The 16,545-nt window shown below is 54.3% G+C and overlaps 7 protein-coding genes across 7 annotated transcripts; 4 read left to right on the plus strand and 3 right to left on the minus strand.

Annotated features, from left to right (window-relative positions):
- Positions 1-832: 832 nt before the first annotated feature.
- On the plus strand, positions 833-2,697 carry J7T55_001336 (glutathione-independent formaldehyde dehydrogenase; the record flags this gene model as incomplete). The annotated part of the gene is made up of 10 exons (XM_053135397.1): positions 833-950; positions 1,005-1,071; positions 1,127-1,307; positions 1,412-1,440; positions 1,502-1,726; positions 1,808-1,946; positions 2,006-2,197; positions 2,258-2,365; positions 2,435-2,490; positions 2,562-2,697. The coding sequence occupies 10 exons, from the start codon at positions 833-835 to the stop codon at positions 2,695-2,697; spliced, it is 1,251 nt and encodes a 416-aa protein (XP_052986975.1).
- Positions 2,698-2,883: 186 nt separating this feature from the next.
- Positions 2,884-4,819, minus strand: J7T55_001337 (uncharacterized protein; the record flags this gene model as incomplete). Its single annotated transcript, XM_053135398.1, has 4 exons — positions 2,884-3,339; positions 3,395-4,078; positions 4,148-4,383; positions 4,663-4,819. 4 exons carry the CDS (start codon positions 4,817-4,819, stop codon positions 2,884-2,886), a joined length of 1,533 nt encoding a protein of 510 aa, XP_052986976.1.
- Positions 4,820-5,569: 750 nt separating this feature from the next.
- Positions 5,570-7,485, plus strand: J7T55_001338 (nad-binding rossmann fold oxidoreductase family protein; the record flags this gene model as incomplete). The annotated part of the gene is made up of 4 exons (XM_053135399.1): positions 5,570-5,906; positions 6,027-6,923; positions 7,010-7,079; positions 7,401-7,485. The coding sequence occupies 4 exons, from the start codon at positions 5,570-5,572 to the stop codon at positions 7,483-7,485; spliced, it is 1,389 nt and encodes a 462-aa protein (XP_052986977.1).
- A 1,302-nt stretch (positions 7,486-8,787) lies between these two features.
- J7T55_001339 (cytochrome mitochondrial precursor) lies at positions 8,788-10,238 on the plus strand (the record flags this gene model as incomplete). Its single annotated transcript, XM_053135400.1, has 5 exons — positions 8,788-8,953; positions 9,026-9,057; positions 9,120-9,176; positions 9,250-9,447; positions 9,531-10,238. The coding sequence occupies 5 exons, from the start codon at positions 8,788-8,790 to the stop codon at positions 10,236-10,238; spliced, it is 1,161 nt and encodes a 386-aa protein (XP_052986978.1).
- Positions 10,239-11,184: 946 nt separating this feature from the next.
- J7T55_001340 (cetylsynthetase-like protein) lies at positions 11,185-13,175 on the plus strand (the record flags this gene model as incomplete). Its single annotated transcript, XM_053135402.1, has 2 exons — positions 11,185-11,365; positions 11,431-13,175. 2 exons carry the CDS (start codon positions 11,185-11,187, stop codon positions 13,173-13,175), a joined length of 1,926 nt encoding a protein of 641 aa, XP_052986979.1.
- A 393-nt stretch (positions 13,176-13,568) lies between these two features.
- On the minus strand, positions 13,569-15,275 carry J7T55_001341 (tpr domain protein; the record flags this gene model as incomplete). Its single annotated transcript, XM_053135403.1, has 1 exon — positions 13,569-15,275. One exon carries the CDS (start codon positions 15,273-15,275, stop codon positions 13,569-13,571), a length of 1,707 nt encoding a protein of 568 aa, XP_052986980.1.
- A 443-nt stretch (positions 15,276-15,718) lies between these two features.
- Positions 15,719-16,329, minus strand: J7T55_001342 (uncharacterized protein; the record flags this gene model as incomplete). Its single annotated transcript, XM_053135404.1, has 2 exons — positions 15,719-16,020; positions 16,125-16,329. The coding sequence occupies 2 exons, from the start codon at positions 16,327-16,329 to the stop codon at positions 15,719-15,721; spliced, it is 507 nt and encodes a 168-aa protein (XP_052986981.1).
- Between the last annotated feature and the right edge of the window lie 216 nt (positions 16,330-16,545).

The raw sequence follows: 16,545 nt of genomic DNA on the forward strand, positions 1-16,545 counted from the left end.
GACACCCTAGTTTTGTGCTCTTTCAGAATAGTGGAGGTAATCAGAGCTGTATTGAGAGTGTTGAATGCGCAATATGGACGTTCATAGCAAATTTTCATGATTTTGAGTCGCCAGCAATTCACCCAAATACTGAAATTTCTCTGCCACCTTTCAGGCACAGCCTCTTTCGCAGAGCATATCGTGGTCCTAATCTTCAGGTAAATATTTCATAGTGTGCCTTGAGAAGCTGAGTTGGCACGTCTCTGATTCTGCGGTGGCTTATTTTCAAGAGTTAGACTTGACTGGAGAATTTGATAGTCAAACAGTTCCGTCTACACTATCATCATCCTCTCGCAGAGCCTGAACACGTAACAGCTATACAAAACGCCCGCCCGTAAAGGATCTCGAGCGAGTCTATAATGGGAATAACAGTTGAACCTGTTGGCACGAGACAGTTATAGTATACATCAATTATGAATCCCGAACCCCTCCCGAAAGTGTTTGAGATCGCGCACGAGATATCTTGTCGGTCTAAATCGGGGATGGGCCGCTCTTTCGTTAGGTGGATCACTCAGAGGTGAACCAAACCAGAGCTCCGCTAGCGTACTCCGCATAGCATCTCGAACTCGGCAATGATGCAGTACGGCGCACCGGATCTACTGGAGAATGCAGTTCCCCGAGGTCTCCGCACCTTGGCTGGTTCATGCGAACAGTCAAATATCGTGGAAACGACGCCAGGCCCCTCAACAAAGAAGAGGAGTCTACCTAATTTCTACAGTCTGTGGACTTGGAATTGACATTCAAATGGTGACATCAAGTACCTTCAATTTCAACTCAACAGATAACTCTCGCCATGTCTGCAACAATGAAAGCAGTCAATTATTCGGGACCGTTCAAAGTGACGGTCCAGGATGTGGAGGCGCCGCGCATCGAGCACCCGGATGATGTAATCGTCAAAGTCACGACTTCAGGTGAGCGCGATCTGAACATCAAATCACTACAAAGATACTGACATTCCTGACTAGCAATCTGCGGATCGGATTTGCACATGTATGAAGGCCGGACTGGAGCCCAGCCAGGAATCACCTTCGGGTACGTCACTGCCGCCTTCTAATATTCACGGTGCAGATAGCTAATTGGCCCATAGGCATGAGAACATGGGTATCGTTGAGGAAGTCGGATCCGGAGTGACTCTTTTGGAAAAAGGCGACCGTGTAGTCATGCCCTTTAATGTTGCAGATGGTCGGTGCCGGAACTGTGAGGAGGGGAAGACGGCGTTTTGCACCGGAGTGAACCCTGGCTTCGCGGGCGGTGCCTACGGATACGTGGTGAGTACCAGCTCAGAGTGGCTGTTGAGGCTGAATTTTCCAGAGAGCACAGATGACGCTGTTTTATACCGTGCAAATCACTCGCTGACTTCGTGGACAATCAGGCTATGGGACCTTATCGAGGTGGCCAAGCGTAGGTCCTCGTGGCCCTAAGTTGCCCCTCTAGAACACGTTTCACTGACATTGTGGTCCAGCCAATACCTTCGAGTCCCGTACGCGGATTTCAATGCGCTCAAACTTCCGCCGGGAACTGAACATGAGGCGGACTTCATCCTCCTCGCCGATATTTTTCCAACCGGTTGGCACGGGGTCACCCTCTCAGGGTTCCAGCCTGGTGAGAGCGTTGCCGTTTTTGGCGGCGGACCAGTGGGATTGATGGCTGCTTATTCCGCTGTCTTGCGTGGTGCTAGCCGTGTTTTGTAAGTAACAACTGATCTACGTCGAACTACAATCTCTTCCCCATGGTTGAAAAAGCTGAACTAATACGATAAAACTTACAGCCTCGTTGACCGCGTCAAGGAGCGACTGGACGCAGCTTCTAAGATTGGGGCCGAGGCTGTCAGCTTTGAGGAATTTGATCCCGTGGAGAGAATAATTGAGCTAAATGGGGGCATGGTCGACCGATCTGTGGATGCAGTAGTACGACTCTGAACTCGAGAAGTCATATATGGATCATGGCTAACAACCCTTTGAAATAGGGTTATCAGGCTGTTAGCAAGGGTGGATCGAGTGAAGTTCCGAATATTGTCCTGGAGAACATGATTAAGGTCACTCGCCCCTGTGGTGGTTTAGGTATTCCGGGACTTTACGTGCCTACGGATCCTGGCGCACCCGACAAGGCTGCGGGAGAAGGAATGATCTCATTGAGTTTCGGAAAGCTTTTCGAGAAGGTGAGACGATCTAACTATCATACTGCACTTGGAAATTTAGAGACTAACAAATGACCACAGGGGCTGTCGCTCGCAACTGGTCAATGCAATGTGAAGGCGTACAACCGCTATCTGCGAGACCTCATCATCGCTGGGAAGGCGAAACCCAGTTTTGTCGTGTCTCACGAAGTAAGACGACGTCTAATCATTCACTTGTATGATTTGCAATGCACGGAACTGACTGGTTTTGATTTCAAGATCGATATAGACGAGGCCCCAACCGCTTACGAGAAATTCGACAAACGGATTGAAGGGTGAGTAAACTACTACGAACACATGATTCGACATGCGTCCTGGAGTATTTACTAATAGTACGACTTATCAGTTACACTAAGGTCCTGATTCACCCCAACGGGCCCATTGCCTCAACTGGTGGTGACTCTTCCAAGGGCGCCGCAGTGTGGGGCGAAGGTGGGAAAGGTATCAGAAGTGTTGAGAAAACCATCAAAAGCTGGGTGTGAGCAGACGGATGGACCATGGCCGGAGGGAAGTCACTCATGCAACGATGATGTGCGTCGCAGGAATCGGATTCGAGTCTGAAGGCAGGTATCTGATTTCCCCGCTGCTATTGATCTTACTACCTCTGCTCCGCCGCAAGTTTGGTTACCAAGTTGAATCAATGCCAAACAATTACCATGCTTTCCCGCTCAGTAGACGTATACGAAATCCTCATTGTTGAGGTCCGTCAAGTCGAGCAATCCCCTGTCCTCAGCCAAGGTCCTATGCTGTGGAATCTGCGCGTCCTCAACTTCGACCGCTTTGCTTTCCTGCATCTTGTTTTTGCTGATCATCGATTCGTCGATGATGGTGGCGCTCTTTCCCAGCTCCTCGCGGCGCTTGGCATGCCTCTTATTCAATAACATGAGGTAGAATGGGATGACGGCTGAAATAACACCAACCAAGACGAACATGATGAGGTTGGAGATTAGCCCCGTGCGATACAATGGGGCCTGGTCAGTGGAGTATAGGAGAGGACCGATGACATTTCCTGCACACATCCCGATGAACACCACGGCAGAAGTGCATTTCTTTTTCGTGTCTCCACCGGAGTTGACGGCTTGCCAGTTGAATAGCATAGGAGTGATAGCAGCGAGGCAGGAGACCTGAGATGACTGTGAGCATACATCATCGAAGATCAATTAGAGGTATCAAACTTACAAGATAGTAACCAAACAACAAAACACCCTTTTGATGTCTTGGAACCGTGAGTAGGAGAACTGTTCCAATGGTGGGTAGGACAGATGTTCCTGCGATAACCAGCCCCTTCCTCTGAATTCTTTGAGCTATCCATCCAGAGCCTATAATCGAAATCACCTGGATCGCTCCGAAGGGAATGTTGAACAGGATGGTCTGAAAGCTCGAGTATCCGAAAGATTTGACAATTAGACTGCCAAACGTCGTTATGCCGCCGCTCGAGATGGAAATTGCAAGGATAGCGATAAACCAGCACCACGTTTTGAGATCGTAAGCGGTCTCCCAGACATGATCCCATCGCCAAGTCCGTGAAGCGACTCCCATCTGATTGGCTCTCAGTCTTTCCGTGGCGATGACTTTCTCCCTCTCTGAAATAAACTTCGCCTCCATTGGCGAGTCTGGCATCAGGGCAAACACGACGATGGAGTAGGCGACGGTGAGCAACCCACAAAACAAGAAGATGATCTGATACTTGAACATGGTCTTGCTTTCGATATGCCCTAGGCCGTAGGTGAATAAGCTGCCGATAATGCTTGTCACGCCATTCATGGCATTCCAGGAACTCGTCCTTAGTGTCTGCTCGCCTCGTCGCCACCACATCTGGGTGATAGCGACACAGCACGGCGCAATCATGGCTTCAAATGTTCCCTGTGAGGTTTAATCAGCATTAGCAAACGATATGCCACGAGAAAGCCGAAACTGGATGGGTCCACTCACGAGGACAAATCGCATGCCCAGTAAGGAGGCGAAATTTGTACAGGCAGACATGATGCAAAGTGCTGAGCCCCAGAGAAAGACAGCAGACGCGATGACCTTTCCATTGGGAAGTTTGACCAGAAGCACAGCGGCGACTGGCTGCATGATGAGCTGTGCGAGGTACAAAATAGAGCCGAGCCATGAGTATTGCTTCCCGACGAGGTGTGCATCATCAACAATGCCGAAGACGCTCGTGACTAAATGGTTTTTTTAATTAGCCAAAAAGTTCGGGACGCGTCTGAAGGTCTGTCTTTGGATCACTGAAAATTATGAAGGGACTTTCTCGAATGGTGCATTGAGGGACAAAGACCGCAGACAGTAAACAAATCTCGATGTAATTAATCACATACAGCTGTTGTCAATATCGTCAGCAGCCCGTAAAATTGATTTGACTAGGCAGTAGATATATAGTTACCTGAGGGTGCTCTTGTCAAGCTGCTGAAAGAAATAAGCCCACAAGAGCAGGACTAGCACACGCATGTCGATCTTGCGCAACACGGCTTTCTCCTCTTCGACGGTGAAGGAAGTGTCTCCATGACTGGCCAGGAACTCAGCTGCCTTGTCATGTTCCCTCTGTATCTCAGGAGCGGGAGTGATCACGTCGGCGGAGGTTTTGGAGTCCTCAGCGGCCATTTTCCTGAATTCTGGTGCCTCGCAAGATGCCCGTATCTGCAGTTCGTTGGTTGAAGTAGCAAGCGCGTGTGGTGTTTGGTCACATCGATCCGAGGTGCTGGGTCATCCCCAACGATTGGAGGTAACCAGGCGGGGGCATAATATCCCTTTTCTATCCCTCGTAACACAGTCATCCCCTCGTTCAGATGGAACGTTCAACGGCCATTGGGCCACCAACAGCATAACAGCCCGACGGGAAGTTCTTGCGGCATGACCAACCACGAGAAGCTTGATTGGGTAGTAACCCGCGCCAAGCAGGGGGACATGAGGAATTCAAGACAAGGATAGTGAGTTGTGGCCTGTTTCTCCGCAGATATGCCATCGACCGTCTTACGCGAACACGCCGATTCAGATAATGTGTTGAGGGCACTATGACCGAGGCTCCCTGCTGTTTCCCCACAAGCCGGCTAAATTCAGCTGGTACCCCGGATTTTACCCCGGACCTGGGGCGTGTCTGACAGCCTCCACTAAGACCTAGACCGTGATTGACTTTGGAGCATCTCGGCTTCTGGATCATTGGACCCCGAGATGCTTCTAGGCATCCAGTGTTAGTTCGTGATTGGCATTGAGTGACGTTCATGAATTTCTTATCAACCCCTCTCCAAACGACATACTTATTTCACGCGTGGACGCGATTGAAACTCATCGAGTTCAAATGATTTTGCGTATCATACTGAACATTCAAGCATCCTAAGTTTACGAGCAGCTACAATGGGAGAAAAGGAATCCCAGAGGAAACGGTACGCCCTCGTGGGCACCGGTGGACGGTCCAGCTTCTACTATACAGCGATCGCATCAGACTACAAGTCGACCTCGGAGATAGTCGGCCTCTGTGATACGAACCAAACTCGCATGGACGTCGCAAACGAAAAACTTGAGACACTCGGGCATGGCAAAGTGCCTACTTTCCTGGCAGTCGACTTCGACAAGATGATTACGACGCTCAAGCCTGACGAAGTGATCGTGACGGCGGGCCCGGATAGATTGCACAATATCTACATCGTCCGAGCGATGGAGTTGGGCTGCAATGTTGTCACAGAGAAGCCCAGTGAGTTCGCTCACCGAGTGTGGTCCCCCAACCCTTCCAATCTGGTGGATCGAATGTTCATTGACTCGTTCATTTATGAATACGCACACTGCATCGACGCTGACACCACATATTGAACAGTGACCATCGACACGCCACGCTGCAAAGAAATCCTGCAAGCCGTCGACCGAACAGGCCAAAAGGTCCGCGTGACATTCAACTACCGGTATGCACCCCACAACACGCGAGTGTTTGAGATCTTGCAGAGCGGCGCAATCGGCAAGGTAACCAGCGTGCATTTCGAGTGGATGCTCAACACGTCACACGGAGCCGATTATTTCCGGCGATGGCACCGCGACAAGCGCAACAGCGGGGGCCTGCTTGTGCACAAGAGCACGCACCACTTCGACCTGGTCAACTTCTGGCTGCAGACGCGGCCAGAGACGGTGTACGCGCAAGGGGACCTAAAGTTCTACGGGCGCGAGAACGCCGAGCAAAGGGGCGTCACCAAGTTCTACACGCGCAGCCATGGGAGCGAGGTCGCCAAGGATGACCCATTTGCACTGCACATGGAGAAAAATGAAGGCCTCAAGGCGCTTTACCTCGATGCGGAACACGAGGACAACTACTACCGTGACCAGAGCGTCTTTAGCGATGGAATTTCTATTGAGGACACTATGAATGTGCTGGTCAAGTACAAGAACGGTGCAGTCATGACATACTCGCTTACAGCATATGCCCCCTGGGAGGGCTTCCGGGTAAGCTTCAATGGCACGGGAGGGCGCCTCGAGGTCGAGGTCGTTGAGAACAGCTACGTAAACTCGGGCGGTGACCAGTCGCTCGAAGGGTCCCTCGAGAGGCGCACGATCCTACTCAGGCCGCTTTTCGAGAAGCCTCGGGAGATTGAAATTGGAGAGAGTAAAGGAGCTCACGGTGGAGGTGACTCGGTCCTGCTCCAAGATTTGTTTGGTGAGCCCGTTTCAGACGAATACAGACGTGCCGCCAGTCATATCGACGGTGCAGCTTCGATCCTTACCGGTATGTTTACCCCTTCCGACACGGAGGTATCCGGAGAGAAAACATTTGCACAAATTTTCTCGGAAGCTAACCCCGACACCCGACAGGCATTGCGGCGAACATATCCATCGCGACGGGTCAGGTCGTGAAGTGCGATGATATCTTGGCCCTTCCGGAGTGAGACTACCAGTTGCTATTGACATGCCCACGTGTTTAGTAAGAGACTCTAGAGTGGAGTGGAGGGAGCGAAACCGAGCAGCCGGGTCGCTTTGTCATCGGCTTAGACCGACTTAGAAATTATGCAGTGCCCAGCTGCCAAAAAGACTAAAGACAAAGAAAAAACAAGGGTGTACGCAGAAACATGAGATGATACGCGCGTGCCCTGAGTCAATTACCTCCGATTCCTGCGCGGAAGAAAGGGGCTGAGGGCCCTTTGCCGATGATCACGGGAGCCCCATTAGCGGTCCTCAACCTTGGACTTGAAAACATTTCTCACAGCAGCGCCCTCGCCCTCAGCATTCGCGACGGCGAGGTATCCACCCGCGCGCCTTCTGCGCCCACCTCTATCGGGCGCAGTCCCTGAACGACGTTAAGCAAGCTGAGAAGGGCTTAGAAATGTCCCCCCACGCACCTAAGTGGTGGAGTACGCGCCCAAAAGATCTTATCTGATGCTATGTAATCCGATCGGCGCTGTCTAGATTGTCCTGGGCCAAGTCCACGATGCCATCGGAAGTGGGGTGGGCGTGCGCAAATTTTACGGAATGTCTGGATTCGGCCGTCGAGAGGGCCGGAGGGCCGGCAGAGCAGATTCTAGCGAGTCCTTGGCACCCGCCCATGTGAATGACAGCGTTTCACGGAGAGTGACTTTATTTTAACAGTAAACGCCAAGCCCCTGTCAGGCCCCACATGCGCAATCTGGATGCTTCACCCAAGGTGGAAAAGCCTTGAAGCGAGGAACTGCCTGGCCTTCAGGCACTTGCATGGTCAGCCCTACTGTGCCCGCTTTGGGTTTCTTCGCCTATGCATAATATGCAATATATTTAGGTACCTGAGCCGAGACCTGCTGCGACGGTAGCAACCAAGTGGCCCGTTCAGCGAACTGAGGCTCAGTGCCTTCTTTCCCACATTTCATCACGAATTCAGGTGACCCATGGCGTATTCCTTGTTCATGTCAGAAACCCTGGCTCGTAGTTGATTCTTATCCCATTCCCCTGTAGAGTGAATGTAGCATTGTTTCTAGAAACAGCAGCTCAGAAGCCATTGGGTGGCCAAGGCGATTTGCCTGCAGTGCCGACGTCGCAGGATCCTCCCCTTGATAGTCTCAATGCGAGTCGGCCCCAAGCCCACTAGCGGAGATAGCAATCCCTGACGGGAAGGTGCAACTTTTTTTCACATTTTTATCCCCAGCAGATAGATGGCCACATACTCTCAGCTGGACATGATTCTTGGTATGACGTCTCCTCCGAGTTTGTTTCGTGCTCCGGAATGTCACCGACGGCGGTGGATTCTCCAATTGATTGCAACCCCGTCGCGTGGTTTGGGAAAAGCTTGGTTTCCTGTCTAAGAGACCATTATGACGAGAATTATAGGGGCTGCTACAATGCCCTGATGAGGCGGGTGGTAAAGAAGAAACGGTCCAGAAGGTGCCAATGAATTGTCACGATGGCTTATAAGTAGACCTGCCCAGTTTCAAGCGGCCCGGTCCAGGGAAACGTTTGTAGAGTTCATCCCAACTTGAAGTCGGCTTCACTTCCTCACCCTTTGTCTTTCTTTAACCCGAGATCGTCTGTTCTCACTTAAACGCCGGGCTCATATCTACCTTGCTGTCCCTCGTTGATCCGAGTCATACCAAGGTTCTGTCGAAACGAAAAAAACAAATCCCACGATGCTGTCCTCAATCTTCACAACTGCTGCCATCGCAGTCGCCGGTGTCTCAGCTGCCCGGCCATGGCTCAACGAGCCTGACACTGGCCTGGAGGCAGTAGTGAGCAACATCACTACCGGCCAGCTCCCTTCTCTGGACCAGATGGTCGGCCTGCCAGACTTTGACTGTACGCAAACCTTGTTCAGTCCTTGTGTTTGACGCTATCCCCAACAATGATTGCTGACTCGTTTTATCACAGGGGCCGCTCGCAACTATCTCCCTGCGAAGAACGTTAGTGTTGCTCTATTGAGAATAAAGTTTGGTGAGGGTGCATGGGCTGATTGAGTTCGCAGTACACTTACTACCGAAATGGCGCTGCTGGCGAGTGGTCGTATCGAAACAACCTCGAGGTATGTCCATGAAATGTCGCAACCTAACGCTGCCCAGGCATGCAACGGCAACAACCGCTGACCTTCTTTCAAGGTCTTCAACCGCTACCGCCTTAGGCCCCGGGCCATGGTAGATGTTACCAACATCGAGGCCAGCTTGAACACGACCATCCTCGGCTATCCTTTCGCCAACCCCTTCTTCATCTCCCCTGCCGCCAAGGCGCAGTACGCTCATCCTGATGCCGAGCTCAACCTGATGAAGGGCGCCGGAGCTGGTAACATCCCTTACATTGTAAGCCTCTTCTCCCGCGTGTGTGACCGCGACTGCGGCTCCGCAGCCTCGATGGAGTCATCTTGCTGACAACGGACAAACAGGTCTCCAGCTATTCCTCTCTGGCTCTCGAAGACATCGCTGCCGTGGCCCTCCCCAACCAGACCTTCTTCAGCCAGGTCTACTTCACCCTGAACGACACCCAGAACCGTGCTCTCCTCCAACGCTCTGAGAAATCTGGTGCCAAGGCCGTCGTGTGGGCGATTGACTCCCCTGGCTCGCCCGACCGCCAGCGCGCTGCCCGTTACGATGTCGGCTCGGCCAACACACAGTTCGTCAAGAACACCTGGGAGGTCTACCAGCAGTACCGCAACTGGACCACCCTGCCCATCGTCCTGAAGGGCATCCAGAACGTCGCCGACGCCCGCGCCGCCGTCGACCACGGAGTCAAGGCCATCATCCTCTCCAACCACGGCGGCCGTAACCTGGACGGCTCCCCTTCGTCTCTCGAGGTTGCCCTGGAGATCTTCAACAACGACCCGGAGATCTTCAACGAGATCGAGGTGCTTGCCGACGGTGGCATCCGCTACGGCACCGACGCCCTCCGTCTGCTGGCACTCGGCGTCAAGGCCGTCGGCATGGGCCGTCCCTTCATGTTCTCGAACGTGTTCGGCGAGGAGGGTGTCAAGAAGGTTATTTCCCTGATGAGGAACGGCCTCATGAACGATGCTGCCAACCTGGGCCTTGGCGACTTGAAGTCCATCAACTCCAGCTATGTCGACTGGACCCCGAGCCCCTTCTGGGGATTCTAAGTCGTGGAGGATGGAGTTGGCGTGAGAGAGATGTGGTGCAGCCCTAGATGTGGCTTTTCTTGTATATAGATATATAGACGCGCATTTGCACATACCCACTGGGTGACGAATTCAGCGACGTTTCACCCATTTTTTTGTCTCGCACTCCGTGTTGGTCCACACAAGTGGGTTCATTGGTGTGATCATGCCGGCACTTAAGGTCCAAGTTATCGCTGTGGGTCCTGAGGTAAGATCTCAGATGCTCGTCCGTAACCTTGTGAATGAGCGACAAGAAATGACAAGACGCGTCGCTATCTTGTCTAGCTAAAGTGCTTGAGATGCAGGTCGATGATGATTATTGGATCAGAGACAAAATTGGCTGCTAATTGTCATTTATCTTGAAAGTGTATGCCGGATATTACATTTGAAAGCCGGTTTAACTTCCGCCAAGAATTGCTGCGTCAATAATTGGCGTCAGAGCAGCTCGTGTTGTGTGCGCTGCTAGAGTCAGTTCAGTGGATAGCCCTAGGGATAACCTTCCGCCTCGGAATCTGGGGGCCACACAAGTGAGATCCATCGTGGGGTCGCGGGGAAAACGAAGCCAGTCGAGTGCCGATTAGGCACTGTATGCGTACTAGGCCACTGTATGGCAATCTGAGCCCCCTGTTTCGAGCCGAGCTCCAACATACAGCCGCCCCTGGGATGCAACATACCGACTTGAGCCGGCGGGCCAAGGTAGTCGGATCCGCGGGACGTGGGCCTCAGCATGTCCGAACCTCAAGACGGGTTACTTCTGTTCAACGTCGAGACAGCAGCACTCACGTATCTCACTTTGTTGTGACAACACTTCATCTCCATTTGCAGTCGAAACCACAAGGGACAGGCCAGCCTCACTGAATTGACATTCTCAAGTCGGTGATTCACAAACGACTGTTGTGAGCGCTCAAAGAAGGATACCGGAGCTGCCATGTCTCAATCCAGCGACACTGTGGCGCTTAGCGGCAGTGCTCCTGGCCAGTACCCACACTCTAACATCTTCGACTTCGTCTTTGGAAATCCATTTTCACAACAGTCCGACACTGTACCTGCATCTCAGAAGTTGGCCCGCATAGAAGACTCGCGGCCCATCTTCGTGGACAACAACAATGGTGAGAGATATCATCAAATGCCCAAACCCCCCGCTCATGTGCCTCAAGCTGACAGTGTACCGCAGATCGCACACTCACCTTCGGCAAGGTCAGGGAGGATGCCCTCAAAGTAGCTGCAAACCTGCGGGATCTGGGGCTAGACCCAGATCAAATCCACAGCCTGCCCAAAACGCCGACATGTGCACGCCCTGAACTGGCGCCTGTGGTGCTGATCCAGCTGCCAAACTGCCTCGCCTTTGCATCGATTCTGTTCGGCACCTTCGCATCGGGCCTGACGGCATCCCTGGCATCGCCCGCCCTGACGGCCACTGAGCTCAGTTGGATCCTCCAGAATGCGCGGCCGCGCGCCATCATCACCGCCAAGGCGTGCTTGGGCGCGATGCATGAGGCACTCAAGTCGCAGAAGGACACCGCTTTCTTCGCCAAAGTCCCCGTCTTCACCGTCGACGTGGCCAACGATTCTTATCTCACGCCTACCCCGGCTGCCAGGCCCGCATCATCAACATCGCCGCTAGAACAGGACTGGTCGGCCCTGCTCAAGATCCCATTATCCCCTGCCCGATCGTACCAGCTGTCGGCAGAGACCGCGCCGAACCGCACCGCCGTGATCCTGTGGTCGTCGGGAACATCAGGGCGGTCCAAGGGCGTGCTGATCTCGCACAACGCGCTCGTCTTCGCCACGGCGTCGATCTGGTACGACGCCGACTGGCACCGGCCCGGCCTGCAGCAGAGCTGGCTGGGCTACGTGCCCTTCTACCACGTGTTCGGGCTGTGCAACATCTTCCTGCTGGCGCCCTGCATCGGCGCCACCTGCCACGTCATGAGCGCCTTCAACCTCGAGGCCATGCTCGCCGGCGTGGCCCGCCGCAAGGTCACCTACCTGCACATGGCCCCGCCCGTCGCCGTCATGCTGGCCAAGGCCGCCATCGTCGACAAGTACGCGCGGGGCGGCGGCTTCAGCACCATCGTCGCGGGCGTCACGGGCGGCGCGCCCCTGGGGCACGAGGTCGTCGTCGAGGTGCACAAGCGCCTCGGCTTCCGCGTCAAGATGGGCTACGGCCTGAGCGAGACGTGCAACACGTCGCTGCAGCGCGGCACCTCCGAGGCAGACATGCACGCCGGCGCCGGCGACAGCGGCCGCCCGCACTACGGCGTCGAGCTGCTGATCGCCGCCGACGGCCAGGACTTCAAGGGCGGCGCCACGAAGCCCGGCAAGCTGGGCGCTCCCGGCGAGATCCTCATCCGCTCGCCGGGAGTGATGAGCGCGTACCTGCCGATCGGTGGCCTGGGCGACGCGCGCCACGCGCCCGACATGGCCATCACGGCCGACGCGCTGACGCCCGACGGCTGGTTCCGCACGGGCGACGTCGGGTTTCTGGACGAGCGCGGCGCGATCCACATCACCGACCGGCTCAAGGAGTTGATCAAGGTGCGCGCGTACCAGGTGGCGCCGGCCGAGCTCGAGGCGGTGCTTTGTAGCAGTGAGGCCGTGGCGGATGCTGGTGTGATTGGTATCTACGACAACAGCCAGGCAACCGAGTGGCCGCGGGCATACGTTGTCCCGCGGAACGCCGAGCTGATCCAGAAGGGAGACAGGAAGGGGTTAGAAAAGCTTGCTCAGGAGCTCAAGGCGCTGGTGGAGAAGAGGACTGCGAAATACAAGTGGCTCATCGGTGGCATTGTCTTCACGGACGCGATCCCCAAGTCGCCCAGCGGCAAGATCCTGAGGAGAGTGATCAAGGACGGAGGAGTCAAGGGCGGGATTGAGGTCGTGGTGTACGAGAAGAAGAAGAGGGATTCCAAGCTGTAGATGCTCACGATATTGTTTTCTGCTTGATGAATCTCTGCGAATGTTGACATCTAGACTATCGCTGTGTCTCTATGATTTCTCTCAGTCTTGCATCTAGAACCTTTGTGCGATACCTATCTAATTGAGCTTCGACAGCCTTCTCATGTCCGACAGCATTTAAGTGCAATGTAGAGCATGAATTGGTCAGCCGCGGTTCAGTAGTCCTTTTTGCGGCGAAATCTCACCATCTGTCGAAGCCAGTGCAGAGATCGTCCCGACTCTTCTTCGTCTCATTCATTCGGTGATGGCAATCTGGACTGATTGTATGTGAGGCCAAGTAGCCTGTCGTATGATGGTGAACATGGCCAGTGCAACATGCAGCGAAGCACGCAAGCCGTTTGCAAAGCCACACAATCACAGCTTCAACCGGCAGAAGCAAGACGCCTTGATCGGCACATCAGCAACCTCCAGAGCAGCCTTAAGCTGCGGCTCAATCTCGCGTGCCTCGTCCTCCCGTCCAAGCTTCAGCAAGCTCTCGTGGTACCCATGCAGCGACCAGACATTATTCCTGTGCTGGAACGTCCGCGGCAGCGTGTCGTCAAGTCCGAGGTCGGCCCGGTAAATCGCGGCCGCCTCCTCGGGGCGGGCCTGCTCGAGCAGCAGCGCCGAGAGCGCGTGTCGCGTCGGCTGCATCCAGCCCCACGGCTCGTCATAGTCGAGCCCGTCGTCGCGCCGGATGGCCTCGCGAAGGTGCTCGAAGGCCGGCTCCACGTTGCCGCGCCGGTACTCTATCTCGCCGGCGAGCATGGCGCTAGCGATGGAGAGGATATCGACGCAGGTGTTGTTGAAGAGCGTGCGGGATTTCGGGACGGTTGCCCGTTGAGCTTCGAATTTCTCGCGCTCCTGCTCGGCTTCGTCCACGCGACCGAGTGCGGCTAGAGCAAGACCTTTGCCGTAGAGGTACACTGCGGTTGTGAAGCTGTACAGTTTCGGGTCTGCGGGCAACGGGAGAGCCACAAGGTCCTCCCATCGGCCGAACCGAACGTAGACGTGAACGCGGACGGCCACGAATGCCTCCAGCCAGTTAGCCATTGGTGGGGAATCGATACGGAGGAGCCCCTCTGGCAGTGACGCTTCCAGCTGCTTCACGGTCTCCAGTGCGACTTTCGACTGGGCAGAGAACATGGCGGCGTAAATTCGGAAGTGGTAATCGTGGGAGCGGTAGAGGGTGTAAAAGTTCATTGGTCCTGCTCGTGCCAGGAACTTCTCGTCGGCACGGATGGCGGCTGAGTTGGCGTCGACGGCGTCTGCATAATGCCCGGAGAGAACATCGAGGTGCGAGGGCATGTGATTGAGGTGTCCTCCGTCTGGCACAAGCAAGCGGAGTTTGTTTGCGCGAGGCAAGGCAGCCTCGGGATGGCTACTCATTTCCATGAGATGGATCCACAGGTGTAACAGACCTGGGTGGCTGTCGCCGCCAGGCTGTTCAATTGCCTTGTCCAGGGCCTCTTTTGCTTCCAGAGTGAAGGCACCGGGCGCTGGCTCGCCGGTCCGAATATCCCAGAGCTTCCAGGGCGTGAGGTTCATGAGCGAATCGACGAACAGCGCGGCCACGTCGAGGTCGTGAGAATGAGCTGCATACACGCCACGCATTGCCTCAGCATAGGCTTTGTTCCAAATCGCACTGTGGGCTGGATCCTTGCTGTCTGCCGAGATCTGATGCTCTTGAGGATAGCGGTGCTTGAGAGCTTCGATAAGGGCCCTCTCGACGGGCGTCGCCTTGTCCGAGATCTTGAGCGCATGCTTCACTGCTCGGTACGACCTCTCGACTGTGGTCTCCATCTCGCGTCCCTCGAAGAATTCCCAGGGCTTGTTATAGTTTGGCCCTAGAGCATAGGCTAAGCCCCAGTAAGCCATGGGAAAGTCTGGGTCCAGGTCGATGGCTTGCTGAAAACAAGCCGCGGATTCCTCATGGTTGAAGGCGTAGGACCATATCAGGCCTCTGTCAAACCATGTCTGTGCCTCCTTGTTGCTGGTGCTCACCTCTCGATGATAAGTGCCGAGATCATAGTATGATCCGTCATCGGAAGCTGTCGGGGCTGGAGGTGGTCTGGTCGTCATAGTGGCTGCAAGAACAAATGTGAAGGAAAGTGAGTGTGGTTTGTAGCTTTGTTGTCGAAGTCAAAACAGAAGTCGACTGTTTATGGTCAAGTTCCTCCAGGCCCTCGGGAGGCGCCGCTGACAGGGACGTCCCTGAGGCTGGCAAAGTCCCGGTGGTGTGGGCATGTGTGGGGTCATTCTGGGTCCAGATGGCGCCAGGCGAGGGGTAGATAGGTACAGCTGCACTGAGCTGGATGCCCAACACTTTTCACCCATCTCAACCACCACGTAGTCTGTGACCTTCTTGGATACATGGTATTAACGATAAATAGCCGGCATGTATTTACATTCGTTGTCAGTCCATGGCCTGTCTCACCGCCATACCTGTACACATTTCCGAGCACCAAGGAGACGACATCGCAGGATCACAGAACCCCTCAAATGATGCTCCTCTTCACCAGAGACTATGTACTACCAACAGTCCCGTTCGGAGGCGCAGTGAGATACCACATATCGATCCAAACCCAGTCGCCTCCACCACTGCGCAGAACACCGACAGCAGTAACATAGTTCAGCCAAAAGTACTTCTCCGAGCCGGTCTCATATATACCCCGAAGGTAAGTAAGACCGTTGTCCTGGTTGGACCCAGCCGTCTTGATGTAGATATTCTCGCCGTCGTCAGTTCTAAGCGAGTACCTAGTGTCAGGGTGCGAGACGCCCTGATTGTCGAGGTAGTTCCAGTCCGCGCCCAAGTTGAGCACCTCGCCTATGCAGCACATCGTCAGCGACAAGTTCCCGTGTACGCCATGTACGGAGAGAGAGAGAGGGAAATATGTTCAAAGGTGTGGGGTAAAACATGGCAGCACGTACCCTTAATCTTGGGGCCCTCGAAGGTTCCGCCGGTGATGGGAATCACGCGGACATCACCGTACGGCCCGACCCCCGTGCTAAAGCGCTCCCCGAGAGTACAGTTGAGCGAGTAAAGGAACTCTAGGCCTGGTGGCGCAGGCGTGGTCAAGCCGCTCACGGCTGTGGCCAAAAGAAACAGGGACGATGCGAAGACGGATTTCAGCATCTTGACCAAAAGAGTATTGACTTGGTTCACGTCCGCGAACTTCAGCTTTGCTCAAGAATAGAGGGGCGGGCTCAAATGCGAATCCCTTAGGCAGGTTCGAGTTGGGGCGGGCTGGCGTTGTTTTCACATTTATATCAACGTCACTCCAGCTGTCTGGCCAGGCATAACGAGGGCTTGAGTGGGCATTGACTCGCACGAGTGCTCTTGAACTCCCGG

The sequence above is a fragment of the Diaporthe amygdali genome (assembly GCF_026229845.1).
Source record: "Diaporthe amygdali strain CAA958 chromosome Unknown NODE_54_length_279735_cov_64_132730, whole genome shotgun sequence".
Lineage (NCBI taxonomy): Eukaryota > Fungi > Ascomycota > Sordariomycetes > Diaporthales > Diaporthaceae > Diaporthe > Diaporthe amygdali.